Below are 27,083 nucleotides of genomic sequence, written 5' to 3' on the forward strand. Positions count from 1 at the left end.
CCACACAATCAGCGGACACCGTCCCACACAATCAGCGGACACCGTCCCACACAATCAGCGGACACCGTCACACACAATCAGCGGACACCATCATACACACAATCAGCGGACACTTTCTCTGGCATCAGTGGTTTGATTCCTTCACTATTATTCAGAAATTAAAACATCATACATCATCTGCACAGAGGTAGCGGCCACGTCTGGCGTGAGTCTATACATCAATGTGACTAACACACACACACACACACACTCCCTACTCGGACTCCTCCCCACCTCACCAGTGTAAGGTATGAGTCCCTCCAGGTGTGCGCGTGCTCCTTGGTACTGGAGCAGCTCTTCAGGGGAGAGGTGTGTGAGCATCACCTGGATCACAGCCTGGGCGTCCAGACAGCTCCGGGCGTTGGTGTTCCACATAGCACAGTAGCGCAGCATAGACTCTTGGGGGGGGAGAGTAGAGAGAGTCAGGGTTAGGATTACACAGACCATTACCATACACAGACCTTTATCACGGACCATTACCATACACGGACCTTTATCACAGACCATTACCATACACGGACCTTTATCACAGACCATTACCATACACGGACCTGTATCACAGACCATTACCATACACAGACCTGTATCACAGACCATTACCATACACAGACCTGTATCACAGACCATTACCATACACAGACCTGTATCACGGGCCATTACCATACACGGACCTTTATCACGGACCATTACCATACACAGACCTTTATCACGGACCATTACCATACACAGACCTGTATCACGGACCATTACCATACATGGGCCATTACCATACACGGACCTTTATCACGGACCATTACCATACACGGACCTGTATCACGGACCATTACCATACACGGGCCATTACCATACACGGACCTTTATCACGGACCATTACCATACACAGACCTTTATCACGGACCATTACCATACACAGACCTTTATCACGGACCATTACCATACACAGACCATTACCATACACGGACCTTTATCACGGACCATTACCATACACAGACCTGTATCACGGACCATTACCATACACAGACCTGTATCACGGACCATTACCATACACAGACCATTACCATACACGGACCATTATCACGGACCATTACCATACACAGACCATTACCATACACGGACCATTACCATACACGGACCATTATCACGGACCATTACCATACACAGACCTTTATCACAGTCCATTACCATACACAGACCTGTATCACGGACCATTACCATACATGGACCTTTATCACGGACCATTACCATACACAGATAAAGCCATTACCATACACAGACCTTTATCACGGACCATTACCATACACAGACCTTTATCACGGACCATTACCATACACAGACCTTTATCACGGACCATTACCATACACGGACCTTTACCATACACGGACCATTACCATACACGGACCTTTATCACGGACCATTACCATACACAGACCTGTATCACGGCTATTACCATACATGGACCTTTATCACGGACCATTACCATACACAGACCATTACCATACACGGACCTTTATCACGGACCATTACCATACACAGACCTTTATCACGGACCATTACCATACACAGACCTTTATCACGGACCATTACCATACACGGACCTTTACCATACACGGACCATTACCATACACGGACCTTTATCACGGACCATTACCATACACAGACCTGTATCACGGCTATTACCATACATGGACCTTTATCACGGACCATTACCATACACAGACCATTACCATACACGGACCTTTATCACGGACCATTACCATACACAGACCTTTATCACGGACCATTACCATACACAGACCTTTATCACGGACCATTACCATACACGGACCTTTACCATACACGGACCATTACCATACACGGACCTTTATCACGGACCATTACCATACACAGACCTGTATCACGGCTATTACCATACATGGACCTTTATCACGGACCATTACCATACACAGACCATTACCATACACGGACCTTTATCACGGACCATTACCATACACAGACCTTTATCACGGACCATTACCATACACAGACCTTTATCACGGACCATTACCATACACGGACCTTTACCATACACGGACCATTACCATACACGGACCTTTATCACGGACCATTACCATACACGGACCTTTATCACGGACCATTACCATACACAGACCTGTATCACGGACCATTACCATACACAGACCATTAGCATACACGGACCTTTATCACGGACCATTACCATACACAGACCTGTATCACGGACCATTACCATACACAGACCTGTATCACGGACCATTACCATACACAGACCTGTATCACGGACCATTACCATACACAGACCATTACCATACACAGACCTGTATCACGGACCATTACCATACACAGACCTTTATCACAGACCATTACCATACACAGACCTTTATCACGGACCATTACCACACACAGACCATTACCATACACAGACCATTACCATACACGGGCATTTATCATACACAGACCTTTATCACGGACCATTACCATACACCGACCATTACCATACACAGACCTGTATCACGGACCATTACCATACACAGACCATTACCATACACGGACCTTTATCATGGACCATTACCATACACAGACCATTACCATACACGGACCTTTATCACGGACCATTACCATACACGGACCATTATCACGGACCATTACCATACACAGACCTGTATCACGGACCATTACCATACACAGGCCTTTATCACGGACCATTACCATACACAGGCCTTTATCACGGACCATTACCATACACGGGCCATTACCATACACAGACCTTTATCACAGGCCATTACCATACACGGACCATTACCATACACGGGCCATTACCATACACGGGACTTTATCACGGCCCATTACCATACACGGACCATTACCATACACGGGCCATTACCATACACGGGCCATTACAGGCCATTATCAGGTGGCTCCATCACTATATTGAATACCCACCAAGCAAAAAACGTTTTCAGAATGTTCTGCAACGTAGTAAAAACAGTGTTTTTTTGGGGGCCAGCTAGGTATATGCCAATCCTTTCTGATCTCACCTTTCTGGTCCTGGCGCAGCTTCAGCACAGTCTTCTCCAGCTGCTTAGCACCATCTTCCCCCTGGCGGATCGCTAGAGGCCACACAGGAAAGTCACGAGGTCACAGACAGTACAAACAGAGTAACCCACATCAGATATAGAAGCCTATGATCCTGCATACATAACCAGTGTCATGGCACACAATACATAACCTAAGTTCAATGGCCAGTCTATTAAAGACTTACATAACTGTAACTTTCCCTACAAACTGCATTACTTTTGACCAGAGCTCTATGGGGAGCAAAAGTAGTGCACTAGATAGCGAATATGGTGCCATTTGGGATGCAGCCTAGTACGCATCATCATGACCTAAGTGACCCATCCCGTCTACAACCCCATTCTAGACACTCCAGTGTCAGTATGACGGTCCATTGTTATGCCAATACAATGACCTCTGACCAATCCTTGACGGTCAAACATGGAACCCTAGTCTCTCCCATCCAGTTATTTTAATGGATTTTAACACTAGAAGTGCTGAGGCAGTCATTTTAACTACATATGAATTTAAAATGTGTATAGATAGATATCTGCCATTTTTAAAGCCATTATCCTTCAGTCCTTGACTTATCCTAAATAAGCCTATTTAACACATGTATGTTATACATTGTTAGAATTTCAATATGGTAAACAGAATGTGTTGTAAATAGTTAAGAGGACATGTTTTGGAGCTGCACTAGTGTGTTGACTATATACACATGATGTTCCCAACACCAACATGCCTAAACACAGAGTATGTGAACACTCCTGTGTTTATAAACTGTACCTTTATTTAACTCTGAACCTGATCTCTCTCAGGCCATGTTCAATAGGCACGAGACGGAAGAAAATGGTCCGAAACGGGCTGGTACTATCGTAACTTGTAAAATAAGAAATAATATAATTCTTGTTGTGCAACGTTTTGCCCTAATGAACACCACCCAGTCAATCTCATCCATGATCAATACAAGGAATGTCTAAAACAAGTATGTTCCAATCTTCTTTGTTTCGATAAAAAAACACTAAAGTGCACCTATGCATAACTATCTATGTTTTGGCTCAGAAGAAGGTCCATGTAGGGAACATAAAGGCCTGGAATGTGGGTAGAGTGATTTGGTCCATTTAGTCTATTTGCCTCTAAGGCCTTGGTGTCAGACTGTCAGTGGGCCTGTCTGTATGCAGGTCATGTCATCCATTAACTTAATGACAGAGAGGTTTAGAGAGTCTGAACTGGTTACTGAGTAATGCTGCTCTATGTAGTCCTCGTTATGTAGAGTTCCCACAGGTCTAGCCTACACTAGTGCCTGGAGGACTGAGGGAGTACTACAGAGGAAACAGTAGGATAATAGGTAGTGACAGGGTGGAAGGTGACTGACAACATTAGCAATGTGGAATCCAGCAGCTATTTCTGGAGATGTGAGGAAGAATCGGGATGATCAACATGCTGTATGTACAGTGTGGACAAAACATGTGAGAGACTAGAGATGGAGGGTAGAGAAATGTACCTCTGATGATGTGGAGCAGGGTGTGTGAGTGTATGGATGTGTAGTAGGATATAGAAGAAGCGCGAGAGGACAGGATACCTTTAATGACTTTGAGCACAGTGTGTGGCTGGTCCAGGGAGATGGCCAGGCCCAGAGCCTTCAGGAACTTCTTCTCATGAAGCAGGTTAGACAGCTCCTGTTTCCTGCACAACACAACAACACACCACCACATCTGAACGTAGAAAAACTGGGGCTGCGTTCATTACGCACAAAACAGGACTGAGACAGTGAGGGACCACCTGGATTTTTCCAATAAGAAGCGCACATTTTTGTTTCCCATTGCAAAATGTCTTAAAACGTTAACGTGTCCTAATAAACACGACCCAGAAAAGACGCTCAAACATGCGCACAAAAGCGCACATTCACAACTCCTATGGTAATTGTTATGTTTTTCTCTGGCATCAGTGGTTTGATTCCTTCACTGTTATTCAGAAATTAAAACATCATACATCATCTGCACAGAGGTCAGTCCATAGGAGTTGCTGTCTTCACCTAAACGTCAAGGAATCAGATGAAGTGGCGGCGACGTTCAGAAGCAAGATAAAATACACGCTCAGTGTCACACACCAGCTCTTTATTTAGCCGGGGGCTGTTTCCTTAAGACGGAGGTACAATTACCGCAGCCATTAGCTCAGCTGGGTGGTCCATGCACAGAGGCACACTATGGTGTATGAAAACCAGTGGTGGGTGGACAGTCTTATCAATCCCCGTGGTTATCCTTACATATGGTTCCAGATAACAGGTTGTGACTTTTAAAAGGAACACTAACAGGTGGGACAAAGGGAAGACAACATTTCTATGTCGGGACCTCCGCCTGTGTGTGTGTGATTAGAAGTATGTAAATAGAACACGTTATCCACCTGGACTTCTTTCCAACATGACCTCTAGTGTGGTTAGGCAGTGGGCAAACATTGGTCTAACAAACCCTTGATCTGTAGATATTTATCAGCTGTTGGAAGGAGCTGGGTCTATAAAGTGGGTCATAGTGTTTAAACTCAGAATACTAACCCCTCACCAACCACGACCCGAAACTAAACCAATGACCCTAGTTTAACCACTGACCCTAAAGTGAACCGCTGATACTAAAATTAACCACTTACCCTAAACTGACCACTGAAAGTAAACCAAATTCAGGTTCCAAATTGTCCTCATTGAAGAACTGGAATTTTAGTGCATTTGCTGAACCACCTACATTTAAAATCTATACATGCAGACTGTATGTCCCATGCAAAAATCCAACCCACAACCATCTATACTGAAGGATGTTTTAATACCCAGTTGATATCTGTATTGAAGGATGTTTTAATGCCCAGTTGATATCTGTACTGAAGGATGTTTTAATGCCCAGTTGATATCTGTACTGGAGGATGTTTTAATGCCCAGTTGATATCTGTACTGGAGGATGTTTTAATGCCAGTTGATATCTGTATTGAAGGATGTTTTAATGCCCAGTTGATATCTGTACTGGAGGATGTTTTAATGCCCAGTTGATATCTGTATTGAAGGATGTTTTAATGCCCAGTTGATATCTGTATTGAAGGATGTTTTAATGCCCAGTTGATATCTGTATTGAAGGATGTTTTAATGCCCAGTTGATATCTGTATTGAAGGATGTTTTAATGCCCAGTTGATATCTGTATTGAAGGATGTTTTAATGCCCAGTTGATATCTGTATTGAAGGATGTTTTAATGCCCAGTTGATATCTGTATTGAAGGATGTTTTAATGCCCAGTTGATATCTGTACTGGAGGATGTTTTAATACCCAGTTGATATCTGTATTGAAGGATGTTTTAATGCCCAGTTGATATCTGTATTGAAGGATGTTTTAATGCCCAGTTGATATCTGTACTGGAGGATGTTTTAATACCCAGTTGATATCTGTATTGAAGGATGTTTTAATGCCCAGTTGATATCTGTATTGAAGGATGTTTTAATGCCCAGTTGATAAGTATCGAAGGTGAACTCACTTGAGTATCTGGTCTTCCTGCTTCGCCTGCTCCTCTGCCTGCTCCACCTCTGTCACGTCCTACAGGGGAAAGGCACACACAATAAATGTATCATGTCACTCATTCCATTTATACAACAACATAACTGTCTGACTAACAGTTCTAGATTTGCCATACAAATATACCCCCAGTTTTAAAGACATATAGCATCTAGTTTAAAACGTAACAACCCGATCTAGGATGGGTGTGACAGTAGTTGGAATAGAGTACCAAGACACTCCCTAAGCTAATTTACATTAACTCAGTATTCACACCTTTCATTAATCCTTTTCAAAAGATCTGAAACGCAAGGGACATCACGGCCAAGTTCAAAATCCAGTCAGGTGTCATTTCTGAATCGTTCTTGGCATGAAGTGGCACACGAGGCATGGCCTGGTTTCATTAGCTTTGAGGCACACTTATGTAACAGGCTGCATTCCCATCTTTCATAATACAGGCAGGTACGCAGCATACAAAAGGATGGATGACTCCATCTCCATGACAAGTATTTACCACTGCATCCTGGGAGATGGAGGTGTTATACTGACAGCATGAAGACCTTGATTTAGCTGAACGCTGCTTCCTTTATGCAGAGGTCACTCACGTGCACACAAACACGTGCTTGCACACACACCTGCCAACTCCTATGGTCATTGTCATATTTTGTCTCTCTCTTTCTCTCTCTGGCATCAGTGGTTTGATTCCTTCACTATTATTCAGAAATTAAAACATCATACATCATCTGCACAGAGGTAGTTGTCATGTCTGGAGTTACTGTGACAATAGGAGTTGTCTTCTCCTAAACATCAAGGAATCAGATGAAGTGGCGGTAACATACAGCACATGATACAGCACATGATACAGCACATGATACAGCACATGATACAGCACATGATACAGCACACAATCATTGCCACACCAGCTTTTTATTTGATGTTTCCTTAAGGTACAATTTCTGTAGAGTAACCACAGCCATGAGGTCAGCTGGGTGGCAATGCTTCCAAATCATCATCATGAAACCTGTCACCAATGCCTAGGGGGGTTATACCTGGAAATGACATGGTACTCACTGTGAGGTTAACAGGAAGTAATGCAATGGTATGAGCTCTTTCCATGACATAGACTGAAGAGAAAGTTAGCGTTTGATAAGATTAAAGACTCTCTCAGGGGACCCTATTAAAATTCTGGAGGACCCCACATGGGTCCCGGACCCCAAGTTTGGGAACCACTTCACTCCCTGCTTGCTTCAATGCTTCCTCTGTGCATTTCCTTTGCCTCCTTCATTGCAGCCTGACTCACCACCGTCTCACTACAAAGAACATTTTGTTATGACAACTTATAGTAGCCAATCTTTTGATTATAGCTAGGTTCATTTCAGTCAACTACTCCTGCTGGAGGTCAGGCTCTGTTCAACGTTAGCTTCTAACTTCATCCTTCCAGCCAGCTAGCTACCTGGCTAACAGCCAGAGCCCTCGAGCTACATAGCTAGCTAGACATCTGACTGAAGTATCAGCGACTATTTACCAGTTGTACACTCATTCTCTGAAAGTCAGGGGGGGTTGTTTGGTGGGTGTCTGTTGACACAGCAGGAGTTGAGGGATGTTAAAATAATTTCCACTGTCAGTAGTGTCTCTCCGCTACTTGCCACTGTAGGACTGGGCTGAGGTAGTTGATTCCACCTCTCGGCCTATGCTACGTCGTGGGTAGTGTTCCCCGTTGGACAGAGTAATGAATGAATGCACTGCTAACAAGGCAAATCTGGGGGAGCAGACATGAATCATTCATGATTCCAGTCGTTCTCACGATAATTACATTTAAAAAAAGGTTATTAAACGCTATTTCACAAATAAAAAAGGTGCATAAACGGCGTTTACCCTCCACTACATCCCTGGTTGGGTCTGGTAAAACCCTGACATAAACGTCAATATCTTGCCAGGCAGGGTTGAATCTACATTTGCCCGGCATTTTAGCTATCGATGTGACATTTGGTGGCGCCTAATCAGTCAGTTCTGTACCTGCCTGGCTAAGTGGCAGTGTTTATTTTACCTTTATTTAACTAGGCAAGTCAGTTAAGAACAAATTCTTATTTTCAATGACAGCCTAGGAACAGCGGGTTAACTGCCTTGATCAGGGACTAACAACAGATTTTTACCTTGTCAGCTCGGGGATTCGATCTTGCAACCTTTCGGTTACTGGCTCAACGCTAACTACTAGGCTACCTGCCGCCCAGTGTGGGTGGAATGAGCGAGCTCACCTGGCAACCAGAGCACGAGACAAGTGAGGAAATAAAACTCGGTAGTCTGCCTGGAAATTAATTTGCAAGACCAATACATTTTTCCAATATTTTTCATATTAACATATTTGATCATTTTCTGTTCTCCTTTCAGTACCAACTTGAGAAAATGTCAGATTTTGAAGGTATTCCAGTACTTCAATTTCAGATTGCCAAATTTAAGTACTTTAAGCACCTTGTGTGAACCTTGTTGGACTCAGCCAGGACACAGGAAATGGAGCTGGCAATGCTCCTATCAAGTTTTTATAGGGGCAATACAGCTGGTTATCTACTAATTTACAGGTAAGAGTCTGACTAATAGCATTTCTAGTAATTCTATTTCTATGGTGTCGGTACTGGTGGAGTTACCCAAGCCTGAGTTCTGCATACTACATTACTCTCCTGCCCAAGGCCTTGTCCCTCATGGATCTACCCCAGGTAGGTACGTCTCTTTCTAAGGCCTTGTCCCTCACGGATCTACCCCAGGTAGGTACGTCTCTTTCTAAGGCCTTGTCCCTCATGGATCTACCCCAGGTAGGTACGTCTCTTTCTAAGGCCTTGTCCCTCATGGATCTACCCCAGGTAGGTACGTCTCTTTCTAAGGCCTTGTCCCTCATGGATCTACCCCAGGTAGGTACGTCTCTTTCTAAGGCCTTGTCCCTCATGGATCTACCCCAGGTAGGTACGTCTCTTTCTAAAGGTGTTGGTGGGAGATGTCAAGACTTTGAAGCATTTTGTGACAACTGTTGATGAAAAAAGGCCTTTTGAAATAGATTTGACTGACTGACTGACTGACTGATTGGTTGGTGGATTAATTGACTTACAGTATATGTACTATATTAACCAGGTCATAACGTGGTTTCCAACTGGACGAGCTTTACATGCATTTCTAATTATTCAAACTCAATCAATTAGTGAGCGTTAGTCGGTTAGGGCCAGTACTAACCGTCCACACAGTGATGTTGGAGTCGGCCGAGGCGGTGACAACACGGTCGTCCTTCCTGGTGGCGTGGAGACCCCACACCTTGTCCTGGTGGGCATCCAGCGTCTTCACACACTCATTGGTCTTGATGGTCCACAGCTTGACCAGCCCATCTGACCCACTGGAGGGAAGAGAGAGAGAGACAGAAGAGGGAAGAGAGAGAGAGGAGGGAAGAGAGAGAGAGGAGGGAAGAGAGAGAGAGGAGAGAGAGGAGGGAAGAGAGAGAGAGGAGAGAGAGGAGGGAAGAGAGAGAGAGAAGAGAGAGAGAGGAGGGAAGAGAGAGAGAGAGAAGAGGGAAGAGAGAGAGAGAGAAGAGAGAGAGAGGAGGGAAGAGAGAGAGAGAGAGAGAGAGAGAGAGAGAAGAGAGAGAGGAGGGAAGAGAGAGAGAAGAGAGAGAGAGGAGGGAAGAGAGAGAGAGAGAGAGAGAGAAGAGAGACACAGGCGGAGAGAAAAAAAAAGGGAAAGAGAGCGAGAGAGGGGCGAGTGCAAGAGAAAGAGAGACTCAAAAGATTGAGAGGGTGGGAGAGAGAGATGTGGTTTAAGGGAAAAAAACAGTATAACCAATGCTTGGGATGTGATATTGGCATGCTACCATAAGAATTATGGAAGGATAAAAAACACAAAAGTGTGTGTCGTACCTTGTGAGTAGCTGAGTCCCTCTGCTCACAAAGATGAGCTTCAGCACAGAGGCATCGTGGCCTTCAAACGTCTACAAGACACAACATGCCACACCAGTTTCACTGCCAGAGAATGCCCAGATATAACTTAATCTGCTTCCACCAGGGCACGTATTCAAAACGCGTCAGTGAGTAGGAGTGCTGATCTAAGATCAGGTCCTCACTGTCCATATCTTATTCATTACGATCTAAAAGGCAAACCTGATACAAGATCAGGACCATGAATACAGGCCCACGCCACACGTGCACTTCGAACAGGTTGGCATTTATTGTGATGACTCATGTACTGAAGGCAGCTCTGTGGGGTAGTCACTAGCTGGTACAGCCACAGAGAACAAATCAGATTTTAAACCTAACCCTAGCCTTTCGCTCGCGAAATCGCTCTGTTCTGCCTCCAGGACAAGACTGATGACAATAAAATGTCAACCTGCGAACTTTGAGGCCATTCATTTGTGACAAAGCAAAAGGCTATATTGGATTTCCGGTGAGAGGTTAATTAAAAAGATAACATTTGAAGATACTGTACATAACAAACCAAGGCACCCCATTTCATCAGGTTCTGTTGTTCCTGTGTTCCAGAACAGTTCCATACAGGAGACCATGACTGTTCAAAGAATGCGTCACTCACAAAGGGCAGAAAGGATATCGTGGGAGGGAGCCACAAGTTAAACACAACCTCCCTCCTTGAGCCATTATATTAGTGCATAAAGCTACTATGTGATGAAAACGTCATCTACTAACAATGCTCACAACTACCATTCAATACATATTTCATTAGGTTTTAATTGGTTTGACGAGTGTTCGGGAGTGCCAAGGTAGTGGAGGAACTAAAATGGGGTTGATTATCTCATACCTACTGTACGAGGGAAATGAGCAATTGATGAGCAACGTAAAACATGTAAATTCTTACAAATATAAGAATTGCAAACACGTCACATAAACACACACATGCAAACTAGCAATCATACACGCAAACTAGCAATCATACACGCAAACTAGCAATCATACACGCAAACTAGCAATCATACACGCAAACTAGCAATCATACACGCAAACTAGCAATCATACACGCACACCCCTACATCCACCCTCACCACCCCACACCCACCTTGAGGCAGCTGAAGTCCTGGAGGCTCCAGAGCTTGACAGAGCCGTCGGCTGAGGAGGATGCCAGCACCTGGTCCATGGGAGAGAACTGGACACACCAGACCCCCCGGCGGTGGCCCCGGAACACCCCCAGCAGGGCCAGGTCGGCTCCGGGGGCCCCCAGGGACCACAGCTTGGCCAGGCGGTCCTGGGAACCAGACACCAAGAGCTTGTCGTTGGGGGACACTGCCACGCTGTTCACATCCTGGGGAGGGAGGGTGAGAGACAGAATGAGAGAGATGGAAGGTTATGGGGTCAGTGTGACACAGAGCAGGGATGAAAACAAAGGGGATATTAGAAAGTAAAAGATGACAAATAGAAAGGGGGGTTAAAAGAAGTAGAGAGGGGTTGGAGTGGAAGAGGGTTGGAGAGGAAGAGGGTGGGAAGGAGGAGAGGATGGGGAATAGGAGGGTGAGAGACAGGGAGGAACAAGACCTACCAAACACAAACACATAGTCCTTTCTTCCTTCTCAAGTATACATTTCACAGAACAGGCACCCACGTTATACATAGAAACCTCAAACCATCTGTGTTGTGAGTGCATTTGTATGACAACAATAGTTCATACAGACAAAGGAGCCCACAATAGGACATTATCAGCTGGGACTGACTTCCTTATGAGGAAAGCCATATATATATTTCCATCACAGTGAACAAATCAAGCACCTGAGTCACCAGACAAACACAGTCTTATCACTACAGCATATCTATCCGTTTACCTACCAGTATGGTGCACCTGTGAACGTGCTTCAAGACATGTGTTAGTGTGTGTACATGCTTGTGTGTCCTTGTGTTTGTGCGGGTGGGTATTTGTCTGTACAGTTATATGTCCTTGTGTACATGCTTGTATGTATGTATGTATGTATGTATGTATGTATGTATGTATGTATGTACAGTTGAAGTCGAAAGTTTATATACACTTAGGTTGGAGTCATTAAAACTCGTTTTTCAACCACTCCACAAATTTCTTGTCAACAAACTATAGTTTTGGCAAGTCGGTTAGGACATCTACTTTGTGCATTACAAGTAATTTTTCCAACAATTGTTTACAGACAGATTATTTCACTGTATCACAATTTCAGTGGGTCAGAAGTTTACATACACTAAGTTGACTGTGTCTTTAAACAGCTTGAAAATTCAAGAAAAATTATGTCATAGCTTTAGAAGCTTCTGATAGGCTAATTAACATAATTTGAGTCAATTGGAGGTGTACCTGTGGATGTATTTCAAGGCCTATCTTCAAACTCAGTGCCTCTTTGCTTGACGTCATGAGAAAATCAAAAAGATATCAGCCAAGACCTCAGAAAAAAATTTGGAGACCTCCACAAGTCTGGTTCATCCTTGGGAGCAATTTCCAAAAGCCTGAAGGTACCACGTTCATCTGTACAAACAATAGTACGCAAGTATAAACACCATGGGACCACACAGCCGTCATACCGCTCAGGATGGAGACGCATTCTGTCTCCTACAGATGAACATACTTTGGTGCGAAAAGTGCAAATCAATCCCAGAACAACAGCAAAGGACCTTGTGAAGATGGTGGAGGAAACAGGTACAAAAGTATTTACATTCACAGTAAAACGAGTCCTATATCGACATAATCTGAAAGGCCGCTCAGCAAGGAAGAAGCCACTGCTCCAAAACCGCCATCAAAAAGCCAGACAACGGTTTGCAACTGCACATGGGGACAAACATCGTACTTTTTGGAGGAAATGTCCTCTGGTCTGATGAAACAAAAATGGAACAGTTTGGCCATAATGACCATCTTTATGTTTGGAGGAAAAAGGGGGAGGCTTGCAAGCCGAAGAACACCATCCCAACCGTGAAGCACAGGGGTGGCAGCATCATGTCGTGGGGCTGCTTTGCTGCAGGAGGGACTGGTGCACATGGCATCATGAGGAAGGAAAATGATGTGGATATATTGAAGCAACATCTCAAGACATCAGTCAGGAAGTTAAAGCTTGGCCGCAAATGGCTCTTCCAAATGGACAATGACCCCAAGCATACTTCCAAAGTTGTGGCAAAATGGCTTAAGGACAACAAATTCAAGGTATTGGAGTGGCCACAAAGCCCTGACCTCAATCCTATAGAAAATGTGTGGGCAGAACTGAAAAAGTGTGTGCGAGCAAGGAGGTTACAAACCTGACTCAGTTACACCAGCTCTGTCAGGAGGAATGGGCCAAAATTCACCCAACTTATTGTGGGAAGCTTGTGGAAGGCTCCCCGAAACATTTGACCCAAGTTAAACAATTTAAAGGCAATGCTACCAAATACTAATTGAGTGTATGTAAACTTCTGACCCACTGGGAATGTGATGAAAGAAATAAAAGCTGAAATAAATCACTCTACTATTATTCTGACATTTCACATTCTTAAAATAAAGTGGTGATCGTAACTGACCTAAGACAGAGAATTTTTACTAAGATTGAATGTCAGGAATTGTGAAAAACTGAGTTTAAATATATTTGGCGAAGGTGTATGTAAACTTCCAACTTCAACTGTATGTATGATGCTTGAATGTATGTGAATGCGCGTGTCATACTTTGTCGTGTGCCTTCTCTGTGACCCGGGCGGTCAGCTGGAACATGTCACCGTCTGTTTCCGGGATGGTCTCTGGGAGATCCCACACCTTGATGGTGCAGTCCTGACTACCAGACACCACAAACGACTCCTTCATCCTGAAAGAAAGAAAGAAAGAAAGAAAGAAAGAAAGAAAGAAAGAAAGAAAGAAAGAAAGAAAGAAAGAAAGAAAGAAAGAAAGAAAGAAAGAAAGAAAGAAAGAAAGAAAGAAAGAAAGAAAGAAAGAAAGAAAGAAAGAAAGAAAGAAAGAAAGAAAGAAAGAAAGAAAGAAAGAAAGAAAGAGAAAGAAAGAAAAGGAGAGAAAGAGAGAAAGAAAGAGAAAGAGAGAAAGAGAGAAAGAAAGAGAGAGAAAGAAAGAAAGAGAGAAAGAGAGAAAGAAAGAGAGAGAAAGAGAGAGAAAGAAAGAAAGACCGATGTAGGATAAGAAAGAAGGATTAGAACGTGCACAACCAAGAGTGTATGGATGATTAACACATTGGATATTGGCATTCCCAATAGTGGAGAAATGTGCCTCCACAGTGGGCCTCCGGGGTCAGAACCAAGGAGACCCTGGTGTGTAGTGGTTTACCTGGAGCAGGTGATGGAGCCCACAGCGTTACCATGGCTGCAGCCCTGGGCCACACAACACACCTGACCACTGTCTGGATCCTGTCTCCACACACGCACTGACTTATCCTGGGGGAAAGAAACAAAATATATTATATATATATGAGAGAGAGAGAGAGAGAGAGAGAGAGAGAGAAAGCGAGAGAGAGAGGACACGGACTTATCCTGTACAGAGCGAGAGAGAGAGAGAGGGGACCCTGGTTAGAGGGAGTGTGTGTATTATGTGTGTGTTTGTGCTGTTTTGCCAACTGACATCAGTGGTTTGATTCCATCACTATTATACAGAAATTAAAACATCATACATCATCTGCACAGAGGTCATTGTCACATTTGGCATAACTAAGACCATAGGAGTTGGAAAAACGGCACAAACAGATCTGGGACCAGGCTAGGGTTCAATAGTATTGATTAGATGATACTGGTTAGTAGGGAGTGTGTGTGTGTGTGTGTGTGTAGGGTAGGTATGCATGTGTATCAAGGTGTTTGTGTACGTGTGGATTTCATCCTACTCTGTGGTTAACTCATGTTGACGAAAGGTTGAGGAGAGGATTCCATTCGTAAATGAGGAATGGTGAACATTCCTGATGAAACAAGGAAACAGTCAAGCTGTAGCCTCACCTTTGCACAGCTCACAAACAGGGATCCTTTCTTGAACACGTCGAGTGACAGGACGGTATCTGTGGAGGAGAAAGGAAAGGTCAACCCTTCTGAAAGGTCGAGCCAGGTAAGAAAAGAGCAACTCTCAACGTCAGTCAAACCAGACCGACCAGTTACCAAGCTATCAGTGTCTCTAATCCTGAATGGCAGTAACTCTGTCTGACTGATTGCTCAGTTTATCAGGCTTCTTAAGCTTCTTGTAAATGCGTTCACAGCTACAATTTAATTAGAATCCCTCCAATCGCCATGGTTTAGAAAGACCTCCATGGTTTACAGTGGGGGAAAAAAGTATTTGATCCCCTGCTGATTTTGTACGTTTGCCCACTGACAAAGAAAGGATCAGTCTATAATTTTAATGGTAGGTTTATTTGAACAGTGAGAGACAGAATAACAACAAAAATATCCAGAAAAACGCATGTCAGAAATGTTATAAATGGATTTGCATTTTAATGAGGGAAATAAGTATTTGACCCCCTCTCAATCAGAAAGATGTCTGGCTCCCAGGTGTCTTTTATACAGGTAATGAGCTGAGATTAGGAGCACACTCTTAAAGGGAGTGCTCCTAATCTCAGCTTGTTACCTGTATAAAAGACACCTGTCCACAGAAGCAATCAATCAATCAGATTCCAAACTCTCCACCATGGCCAAGACCAAAGAGCTCTCCAAGGATGTCAGGGACAAGATTGTAGACCTACACAAGGCTGGAATGGGCTACAAGACCATCGCCAAGCAGCTTGGTGAGAAGGTGACAACAGTTGGTGCGATTATTCGCAAATGGAAGAAACACAAAAGAACTGTCAATATCCCTCGGCCTGGGGCTCCATGCAAGATCTCACCTCGTGGAGTTGCAATGATCATGAGAACGGTGAGGAATCAGCCCAGAACTACACGGGAGGATCTTGTCAATGATCTCAAGGCAGCTGGGACCATAGTCACCAAGAAAACAATTGGTAACACACTACGCCGTGAAGGACTGAAATCCTGCAGCGCCCGCAAGGTCCCCCTGCTCAAGAAACATATACAGGCCTGTCTGAAGTCTGCCAATGAACATCTGAATGACTCAGAGGACAACTGGGTGAAAGTGTTGTGGTCAGATGAGACCAAAATGGAGCTCTTTGACATCAACTCAACTCGCCGTGTTTGGAGGAGGAGGAATGCTGCCTATGACCCCAAGAACACCATCTCCACCGTCAAACATAGAGGTGGAAACATTATGCTTTGGGGGTGTTTTTCTGCTAAGGGGACAGGACAACTTCACCGCATCAAAGGGACGATGGACGGGGCCATGTACCGTCAAATCTTGGGTGAGAACCTCCTTCCCTCAGCCAGGGCATTGAAAATGGGTCGTGGATGGGTATTCCAGCATGACAATGACCCAAAACACACGGCCAAGGCAACAAAGGAGTGGCTCAAGAAGAAGCACATTAAGGTCCTGGAGTGGCCTAGCCAGTCTCCAGACCTTAATCCCAAAGAAAATCTGTGGAGGGAGCTGAAGGTTCGAGTTGCCAAACGTCAGCCTCGAAAGCTTAATGACTTGGAGAAGATCTGCAAAGAGGAGTGGGACAAAATCCCTCCTGAGATGTGTGCAAACCTGGTGACCAACTACAAGAAACGTCTGACCTCTGATTGCCAACAAGGTTTTTGCCACGAAGTACTAAGTCATGTTTTGCAGAGGGGTCAAATACTTATTTCCCTCATTAAAATGCAAATCATTTTATAACATTTGACTTTTTTTGTGGTTATTCTGTCTCTCACTGTTCAAATAAACCTACTATTAAAATTATAGACTGATAATTTCTTTGTAAGCGGGCAAACATACAAAAATCAGCAGGGGATCAAATACTTTTTCCTCCACTGTACATACTGTATATGTTGCATCCTTGCAGGGTGTAGATATTCTCCAGACCCGCTGCAGGGTGGAGCTATTCTCCAGACCCGCTGCAGGGTGGAGCTATTCTCCAGACCCGCTGCAGGGTGGAGCTATTCTCCAGACCCGCTGCAGGGTGGAGCTATTCTCCAGACCCGCTGCAGGGTGTAGATATTCTACAGACCCGCTGCAGGGTGGAGCTATTCTCCAGACCCGCTGCAGGGTGGAGCTATTCTCCAGACCCGCTGCAGGGTGGAGCTATTCTCCAGACCCGCTGCAGGGGGGAGCTATTCTCCAGACCCGCTGCAGGGTGGAGCTATTCTCCAGACCCGCTGCAGGGTGGAGCTATTCTCCAGACCCGCTGCAGGTTGGAGATATTCTACAGACCCGCTGCAGGGTGTAGATATTCTACAGACCCGCTGCAGGGTGGAGATATTCTACAGACCCGCTGCAGGGTGGAGATATTCTACAGACCCGCTCCAGGGTGGAGATATTCTACAGACCCGCTGCAGGGTGGAGATATTCTACAGACCCGCTGCAGGGTGGAGATATTCTACAGACGCGCTGCAGGGTGGAGATATTCTACAGACCCGCTGCAGGGTGGAGATATTCTACAGACCCGCTGCAGGGTGGAGATATTCTACAGACGCTCTGCAGGGTGGAGATATTCTATAGACGCACTGCAAGGTGCAGTTTGGGGATCACAGCACCTCTGCCTCCTGCTGGTCAATCTCAGAACTGACCAGATGTTTTCACTTCTATTCAGTGATGTACTAGATCATTTGTGTGAAATATTTACTATATGTTGTTGGCATTAATGTTACAACTGGGCTGAATGGAGCTGCCAGATTCAAAAGAAAAGAACCAGACACTTATTCTGAGAACGTTTATTCTCAGTTTCTAACCTTTTTACAAATGTGAATTAGGTTTCTACCTTGTGAAAACCCCATACAGACAAGCAGAGAGGTGCTGCCCTCTGTTGGTCAGAGGACTCACCTGTGTGTCCGTAGAGGATCTTACAGCTGCTGGTGGCCAGGTCAAACACCTTGAGCTGGGAGCTGTTGGTCGCCACGACAATGTGAGTGTCACCCTTGCCCAGAAACTTCACATCCAGGACCTCATCATTGAAGCCAACAAACTGGGGGTGGAGAGAAAACATTTGAGAATGAACACCAGCAACACAAAAGCAAGGCTCTTGATCAAAATAAACAATTAGCATGGGTGAAAACATCTTCAAACAAACAGAAGACCAACCATCTGAACTAAAGGATTCTGAATAATAAGAACAATCCTAACGTCCCTTTCTCACCCCCACCCACCTGTTGCTGTGTGGTGAAGGAGGGCAGCTGGTACCCACCTGTTGCTGTGTGGTGAAGGAGGGCAGCTGGTACCCACCTGTTGCTGTGTGGTGAAGGAGGACAGCTGGTACCCACCTGTTGCTGTGTGGTGAAGGAGGACAGCTGGTACCCACCTGTTGCTGTGTGGTGAAGGAGGACAGCTGGTACCCACCTGTTGCTGTGTGGTGAAAGAGGACAGCTGGTACCCACCTGTTGCTGTGCGGTGAAGGAGGACAGCTGGTACCCACCTGTTGCTGTGCGGTGAAGGAGGACAGCTGGTACCCACCTGTTGCTGTGCGGTGAAGGAGGACAGCTGGTACCCACCTGTTGCTGTGCGGTGAAGGAGGACAGCTGGTACCCACCTGTTGCTGTGCGGTGAAGGAGGACAGCTGGAACCCACCTGTTGCTGTGCGGTGAAGGAGGACAGCTGGTACCCACCTGTTGCTGTGCGGTGAAGGAGGACAGCTGGTACCCACCTGTTGCTGTGCGGTGAAGGAGGACAGCTGGTACCCACCTGTTGCTGTGCGGTGAAGGAGGACAGCTGGTACCCACCTGTTGCTGTGCGGTGAAGGAGGACAGCTGGTACCCACCTGTTGCTGTGCGGTGAAGGAGGACAGCTGGTACCCACCTGTTGCTGTGCGGTGAAGGAGGACAGCTGGTACCCACCTGTTGCTGTGCGGTGAAGGAGGGCAGCTGGTAGAGCAGGATGTTATGTTCTGCTGTGACTGTGGCCAGCCTGAGGGAGGAGGGCAGGGGGAGGCAGTAGGTGAGGCTCCGGGGGTCTCCATACTCCTGTCCCCCCTCCTCGGAGCCCCCCGCGGGGGGAGCAGAGGGGAGCGTCTGGGCGAACACACAGCGGGCCGAGCTGGCATCCCACACCCTCAGCACACCTGGAGAGAGAGAATCCCTTAAGTGGGGGTCTTTGATTGGGCTTGCTCCCTGTGTTGTTTTGGCTAACTATAAAATGATGATCATCTCTGATTGGCTGCTAAAACTATACACTAGTCTCATTTAGCATTATCAAGCTATATTGGTAGGCAGACTCCTCCACATGCATCCACCATCTAGCCTGGGGATTGTTGGAGTAAGGAGAAGTGGCCCCTAGACACTGATCTGAGTCAGCTTTGCATTTTCCCCCACTAATGGTTAAGGTTAGGGAAGTTGATCCTAGATCTGTACCTAGGGGGAACTTCACCCAGGAGCGGGACTGGAAGCACATACCTTTGCTGCCTGCTGTGATGAAGTGGATCTCTTTAGTTTTCACCCCGATCTCAGAGAAATCTTCGTCCTCAGGGAGCAGCACAACACTCTCCACAGCCTGGCGAGGGAAGCGACGCATTTCATGCAATTAGGCTGATGATACACCAATCAACTTTTAGTTGCAAAAGCCATTCTAAAACAACTCTGGAAGAAAGTAGAGTATGAGAGTTCACCTCATAGACGGGCACTGTCCTCCTGGCAGTCCTGCTCTTCAGATCCCACACTGTGCAGATCTTGTCCCTGCCAGAGCTGCAATCAAACAAGCTTCCAACATTCAGCAGGCTCGAAATGAACTGATCAGCTGTGATGAGGTCTAAAGCTATGGTTTTTAACCTGTGGTCCGCGGGGGTACTGCAGGTGAACCGCAAAATAAATACATCGACGGATGGTGGTCCTGAAGAGCTTTGATGATGATTGGATGATCCCCGGAATGGAACAGGTTTGGAACCACTGGTCTAGAGTAGTTCCAAACACTAAATTGACGCATTAATTGAATATGTTGGACAACACTGCACCAATAGCTCACCATGTTGTTTTGGCTATGATAGGTAGGTACTAGGTATAGCCTGGTACCAGATCTGTAAGTGCTTTCTTGCCAACTGGCATCAGTGGTTTCTTTCAGCACGATTATTCTGAAATTAAAACAATATACCGTAATTTCCGGACTATTAAGCGCACCTGAATATAAGCCGCACCCACTGAATTAAAAAAAATATATATATTATTTTGAACATAAATAAGCCGCACATGTCTATAAGCCGCAGGTGCCTACCGGTACATTGAAACAAATGAACTTTACACAGGCTTTAACGAAACACGGCTTGTAACAAAAATAAATAGGCTTTAACGAAACACGGCTTGTAACAAAAAAATAAAAAATTTGCAGTAAACAGTAGCCTACCAAGAAAGTCATTGCTCCAGACCAAGCTCCTGTGCAGCAGGTCTATTTCCTTTTCCAACAGCCAGATCAATCGCCTTCAACTTGAAAGCTGCATCATATGCATTTCTCTGTGTCTTTGCCATGATGAGGGTGACAAAATGACTACCGTAATCAGAATGATGAGCGCGCTCGATTTAATCTAAACAGTAAACAAAAAAGTTGTTTGACCGTAACCCGTTCGGCAATTTCATTGGTCTAATGAAAGCTTAATGCCGGCAAAAAACTGAGCACGTCACAGAATGTGTGTTTTAAAAAATATATATTATTATTTGAAAGCGGGAAAAATCCATATATTAGCCGCGTCATTGTTTAAGCCGCGAGGTTCAAAGCGTGGGAAAAAAGTAGTGGCTTATAGTCCGGAAATTACGGTACATAATCTGCAGAGGTCCAGAGGAGTTGGAGCAACAAACAGATCTGAGAACAGCCTAGGGTATGATAGGTATCAGAAGGCAGGGTTCTATTGACCCAGGTTTATTCAGCAAAAACAATGTCGCATAAAAAAAAATTGATTATTGCGACATATATAATAGAAATGGCAGATATGAGACATTTTCTTAAGATTGACAAAAAATATATAATTTTGACAGGGATGATTTTTCTTTATTGCTACAAATTATGGAAACGGTGTTTTTCAAATAAAAGATGATTGCCAAATAATTCTGAAGGTACTTTTTTGGTTTGACGTCATTACGTCCAGTTAAATGCAAACGCACCCTAGCAGGCAATTGGCTCATCTATTTCTTATGTAAACTTTATATTTCAAAAAAAAAAGAAGAAGAAAAAGAAAGGTGAAAGGAAACCAGAGAGTGGTAGGAGCAGGCCAGTCAGCTCAGCTGTCCTACAGTACAGCAGGTTAAGATCTCGGTCTGCTCTACTGTAGAGCTCTGTCTAACAACTGTTGATGTAAAAAAAGAGCTGCATAAAACAAACCGTTGACTGACTGTTACAGTACCTGACCATGGAGGCTCCATCGGAGGTGAAGGCCAGGGAGGTGACAGGGCTGTAGTGGCTCTGCAGCACGCACAGACACTGGCTGGAGCGCAGGTCCCACATCCTGATGCCACAGTCTGACGCCGAGGAGAAGAGCTGCAGTAGACTTATGTCTGGATGGAACTCCACCAGGCTGCAGGGCAGGAGGAGGACAACGTGAGTGTTTGAGATCATTGCAGTCGGATTGCACTTAATCACTGATCTACAAATCACCTTGTATCCCTAATAACTACTTATGTGAGTGTTTGAGATCAACAACATTGCAGTCAGACTGTGCTCAATCACTGATCTACAAACCACATTGCATTCATAATAACTACTCATTATATAATTAAGATTAACAATTATGTGGCTCGCCTTGATTAAACTGATCCCCTCAAACATGCTGAGTCATAAAATCAAATATTAATTTCCACACGTCAAACTAGCAACTAGATTTAAGTCATGTCTTGTTGTCAATGTATCAACTTATTGAAGGCACCTACATCTACAAGGGTTTGTCCAGTTTCTGAGGAATAGATCTCATTTATAAACCATGAGATAAATTGACCCGCGCAAGTATTCATAAAGCGTCTCAGAGTAGGAGTGCTGATCTAGGATCAGGTCCCCCCCCCATCCATGTGATCTTATTCATGATCTGAAAGGCTAAACTGATCCTTGATCAGCAGTTCAGATCAGAGTAAAGAGGTGGTCAGCAACTTACTGTACGACCCCAGAGGAGCCCTTCAGGTTGTGTGTACAGTACTGCTTCACCACGTCCCACAGCTTTATGGTGCCATCACAGCCTCCTACACACCAACAGGATGACAGACTCATATTACAGACAGGAAGTACAAGGTGAAATCTCAGAGTACACATTTAAAGTGGGAGCATTTGACTGAGCTCACTCACTGTTGTTTTGGGTATAACAGGTAGGTACTAGGCAATGTTAATTTCGTCAACAAAAATAGTGACTAAAATATTCATCAAACACCTATTTTTCAGTGGCAATTCGCGAGACTATAACTGACTAAATAGACCCAGAAAAAAAATATACCTCAACAAATTTTTATTTTTATTTCAGTTGACTAAAACGAGACTAAATTCTCTGTGACTAAAATCGGACTACTAAGTGAACTGGACAAGAGCTTTAGAGAGATTGTGCTTATCACTGAAAAGCTCTCAATCAATTTTAGCTAGATGGTGCTACTCTTTCTCTCTGCGCTTGTGTGTGTCTGATTGCACATTACATACAAAACAATAGCTATGTAGGCTAAATTAGGAATTTACATGGCCAAATAATTGTTATACAGTGCATTCGGCAGGTGTTTAGAACCCTTGACTTTTTCCACATTTTGTTACGTTATAGCCTTAATTCTAAAATTGACTAAATAAAACATTTCTTAACAATCTACACACATTACCCCATAATGACAAAGCGAATAAGGTTTGGAACTGTTTGCTAATTTATTAAAAATAAAAAACAGAAATGCCTTATTTACATAAGTACTCAGACCATTTGCAATGAGACTCGAAATTGCACGTAGATGCATCCTGTTTCCATTGATCATCCTTGAGATGTTTCTACAACTTGATTTGAGTCCACTTGTGGTAAATTCAATTGATTGGACATGATTTGGAAAGGCACACACCTGTCTATATAAGGTCCCACAGTTGACGGTCCATGTCAGAGCAAGAACCAAGCCATGAGGTCGAAGGAATTGTCCATAGAGCTCCAAGACAGGATTGTGTCGAGGCACAGATCTGGGAAAGTGTACCAAAACATTTCTGCAGCATTGAAGGTCCCCAAGAACACAGTGGCCTCAATCATTCTTAAATGGAAGAAGTTTGAAAGCACCAATACTCTTCCTAGAGCTGGCTGCCCGGCCAAACTGAGCAATCGGGGGAGAAGGGCCTTGGTCAGGGAGGTGACCAAGAACATGATGGTCACTCTGAAAGAGCTCCAGAGTTCCTCTGTGGAGATGAAAGAACCTTCCAGAAGGACAACCATCTCTGCAGCACTCCACGAATCAGGCCATTATTGTAATGTCCAAACGGAAGCCACTCCTCAGTAAAAGGCACATGACAGCCCGCTTGGAGTTTGAAAAGGCACCTTAAGACTCTCAGACCATGAGAAACAAGATTCTCTGGTCTGATGAAACCAAGGTTCAACTCTTTGGCCTGAATGCCAAGTGTCAAGTCTGGAGGAAACCTGGCACCATCCCTATGGTGAAGCATGGTGGTGGCAGCATCATGCTGTGGGGATGTTTTTCAGCGACAGGGACTGGGAGACTAGTCAGGATCGATGGAAAATGAACAGAGCAAAGTACGAGAGATCCTTGATGAAAACCTGCTCCAGAGCGCTCAGGACCTCAGACTGGGGAGAAGGTTCACTTTCCAACAGAACAACAACCCTTAGTACAAAGCCAAGACAATGCAGGAGTGGCTTTGGAACAAGTCTCTGAATGTCCTTGAGTGGCCCAACCAGAGCCCAAACTTGAACCCGATCTAACATCTCTGAAGAGACCTGAAAATATCTGTGCAGCAACACTCCCCACCCAACCTGACCGAGCTTGAGAGGATCTGCAGAGAACAATGGGAGAAACTCCCCAAATACCGGTGTGCAAAGCTTGTAGCGTCAAACCCAAGAAGACCAGACGCTGTAATCGCTGCCAAAGGTGCTTCAACAAAATACTGAGTAAAGGGTCTGAATACTTATGAATAGGGAATAGTTCAGTTTTGTATTTTTAATACATTTGCAAAAATGTCTAAAAACCTGTTTTTGCTTTGTCATTTTGTGGTATTGTGTGTAGATTGAGGAATAAAAACAATTTAATCAATTTTAGAATAAGGCTGTAAAATAAAAAGTCACGGGATCTGAATACGAAGGCACTGTCTATACTTATGTTTGTCATTTTTCTGCTGTTGGGAAGAAAATGACGTCATACAGAAAAATGTAGGTAGGACATGGCTGTCTATGTTTGTTCACATGGAAGTCAGTGATTGATGTTTACTATAGGTTTATGAGGCAATACAAATGTGATGTGACAAAAAGGGCATTTAGTGGACTAAAATGGCCAACTGTTTTAGTTCTTTTGACAATAATTAGACTACATCATTATTCAAATGGTAAAATGTAACTAAGACAATTATATTTTAGTCAAAATGACTAAGACTAAAATACTCTAAAAGATTGCCAAAATTAACACTGTTACTAGATATAGCCTGGTACCAGATCTGTAAGTGCTTTCTTGCCAACTGGCATCAGTGGTTTCTTTCAGCACGATTATTCTGAAATTAAAACAATATACATCATCTGCACAGACCAGGCTAGGGTATGATGGGTGTGGGACAGATCTGGGACCAGGCTAGGGTATGATGGGTGTGGGAGAGCTCTTGGACCCGGCTAGGGTATGATGGGCTTGGGACAGATCTGGGACCAGGCTAGGGTATGATGGGTGTGGGACAGATCTGGGACCAGGCTAGAGTATGATGGGTGTGGGACAGATCTGGGACCAGGCTAGAGTATGATGGGTGTGGGACAGACTTGGAACCAGGCTAAGATATGATAGGTGTGGGAAGTTATCCTATGTGGTCGATCCGCTCACCTGTGGCCAGGAGCGTGGAGGTGGGGTCAAAGGTCATGCTGGCAATGGGCACGTTGTGGATGGCCCTCCAGGAACGTGTGCACTGGGCCTGCTTCCAGTCCCATTGCTTCAGCAGCAGAGCCTTGCTGGCTGTTACCAGGATCTGGGGAGGGAAGGAGGAATGGATGGAGAGAAAGGGTGAGGGAAGAAGAGGGAGGAGAAAAAGGGGAAGTAAGGGATGAAGGGAATAAAGGTGTCCACATGCTTCCCAGCTGAAACAGTTTGGTAGAGTTTGTGCATATATTATGACAACATTTTTGTGACGTTTTTGTTCGTTTTGCACTTCGGTGGTCTTTTTTTGGGGGCTGTTCGGGCACACAACATTTTTTCTGGAGGCAAGCTGAAGTTCGGAGGCGAAGTCTACAGTCCTTCGTCGGTGATCGGTCAAGAGTAGGGATTCTTCAAGAAAGTCTAGTCATTCAAGGCATGACGACTTGTTTTCATGAAAAAGGCAGCAGCCGAACTGAAGCATGCTGATGCCTTAAGGTAGTCAAACTAAGTACTGCGTGTGACACTAAGGCTGTGTTTACACAGGCAGCACAATTCAGATATTTTTTTGAGTAAATTGGTTTCTTGACCAATCTGATCAGATCTTTTTCGACCAATTGGGCAAAGGATCAGAACTGGGCTGCCTGTGTAAATGCAGCCGTAGGTCTGGAACAGCCCATCATATAATGTCAAATGTTTTACCTCATCATCAAGGCTGAGGGCGAATGATGTAATGTCCTCCTGATCATCCTGCAATTACAACAGTGACGGAAATGAGAATCTGTACAGACATTAAATTAATGTCTGAACTAGCTGCACACGAGTGTTGAGAGAGAGAGAGAGTCTCACCTGTTCAATACTGTGAACAATCTTCCCAGTGACGATTTGCAAGACGTTGACACGTGTGCCACACGTACAAAATATAAATTTCTCATCTTTACTGATCTGTAACGTAGGAAAACATATTGAAATACCATAACACATCTGTCAACGGTATAGCTAGTTAATTATAGCTACAGTAACGTTGGATAGTTGGCTAACTAACTGTTTTACAGAGGGAGGTAACTATCAGTGATAAATAACTTACCTGTACTTTTCCTCCCTTGTAGAATGGTTCGATAGTGCTGGAAACAGCATAGCTACATGAAGAAGGAACAAAACAAAGGTAATTTTGCAAGAAGATAGCTAAGATGTGCCCGGCGTTAGCTATCTAGCTAGCTAGCTATCCACGTGAAGTGCGTTCGACTTACTTGGTCTTGAACTGGAGATTGCTTTTTGCCATCTTGCTTTGGAAGACGTAGGTAAACCACCACAATTTTGCAGTTTAAAGACAGATGAACTGATTTCGATCACTTGTTGTTAGAATTCATTAGCTCCGATCAACAAAAACCCCACATGTGTTGTTCAAGAGGTGGTTTTCGGTCTCTCACATTGTACGTCATATGACAGCGAGCGTGGAAAGAAAACGAACGACAGGGTGATTGGCCAGAATGCACAACCAAACGTTTTGGGCTTCTT

At 44.5% G+C, this 27,083-nt stretch overlaps 1 protein-coding gene across 2 annotated transcripts in view; it reads right to left on the reverse strand.

Moving 5' to 3' along the window:
- Positions 1–27,032, reverse strand: part of LOC106606613 (transducin beta-like protein 3) — a 30,015-nt gene extending 2,983 nt beyond the window's left edge. For both annotated transcript variants that reach the window (XM_045715566.1, XM_045715567.1), the window contains exons 1-21: positions 26,816–27,032; positions 26,653–26,704; positions 26,415–26,510; positions 26,268–26,315; positions 25,539–25,680; positions 22,655–22,739; positions 21,914–22,084; positions 20,195–20,270; positions 19,983–20,079; positions 19,428–19,651; positions 18,421–18,562; positions 15,519–15,577; positions 14,863–14,969; positions 14,257–14,392; positions 11,677–11,919; positions 10,530–10,600; positions 9,856–10,012; positions 6,620–6,678; positions 4,691–4,794; positions 3,093–3,164; positions 279–437 (exon numbers count right to left, since the gene is read on the reverse strand). In XM_045715566.1, the coding sequence (XP_045571522.1) occupies positions 279–437; positions 3,093–3,164; positions 4,691–4,794; positions 6,620–6,678; positions 9,856–10,012; positions 10,530–10,600; positions 11,677–11,919; positions 14,257–14,392; positions 14,863–14,969; positions 15,519–15,577; positions 18,421–18,562; positions 19,428–19,651; positions 19,983–20,079; positions 20,195–20,270; positions 21,914–22,084; positions 22,655–22,739; positions 25,539–25,680; positions 26,268–26,315; positions 26,415–26,510; positions 26,653–26,704; positions 26,816–26,847 (2,332 nt within the window). In that variant the 5' untranslated portion in view covers positions 26,848–27,032. The remainder of the gene's footprint in view (positions 1–278; positions 438–3,092; positions 3,165–4,690; positions 4,795–6,619; positions 6,679–9,855; positions 10,013–10,529; positions 10,601–11,676; positions 11,920–14,256; positions 14,393–14,862; positions 14,970–15,518; positions 15,578–18,420; positions 18,563–19,427; positions 19,652–19,982; positions 20,080–20,194; positions 20,271–21,913; positions 22,085–22,654; positions 22,740–25,538; positions 25,681–26,267; positions 26,316–26,414; positions 26,511–26,652; positions 26,705–26,815) is intronic.
- Between the last annotated feature and the right edge of the window lie 51 nt (positions 27,033–27,083).

The sequence above is a fragment of the Salmo salar genome, chromosome ssa03 (assembly GCF_905237065.1).
Source record: "Salmo salar chromosome ssa03, Ssal_v3.1, whole genome shotgun sequence".
NCBI lineage: Eukaryota > Metazoa > Chordata > Actinopteri > Salmoniformes > Salmonidae > Salmo > Salmo salar.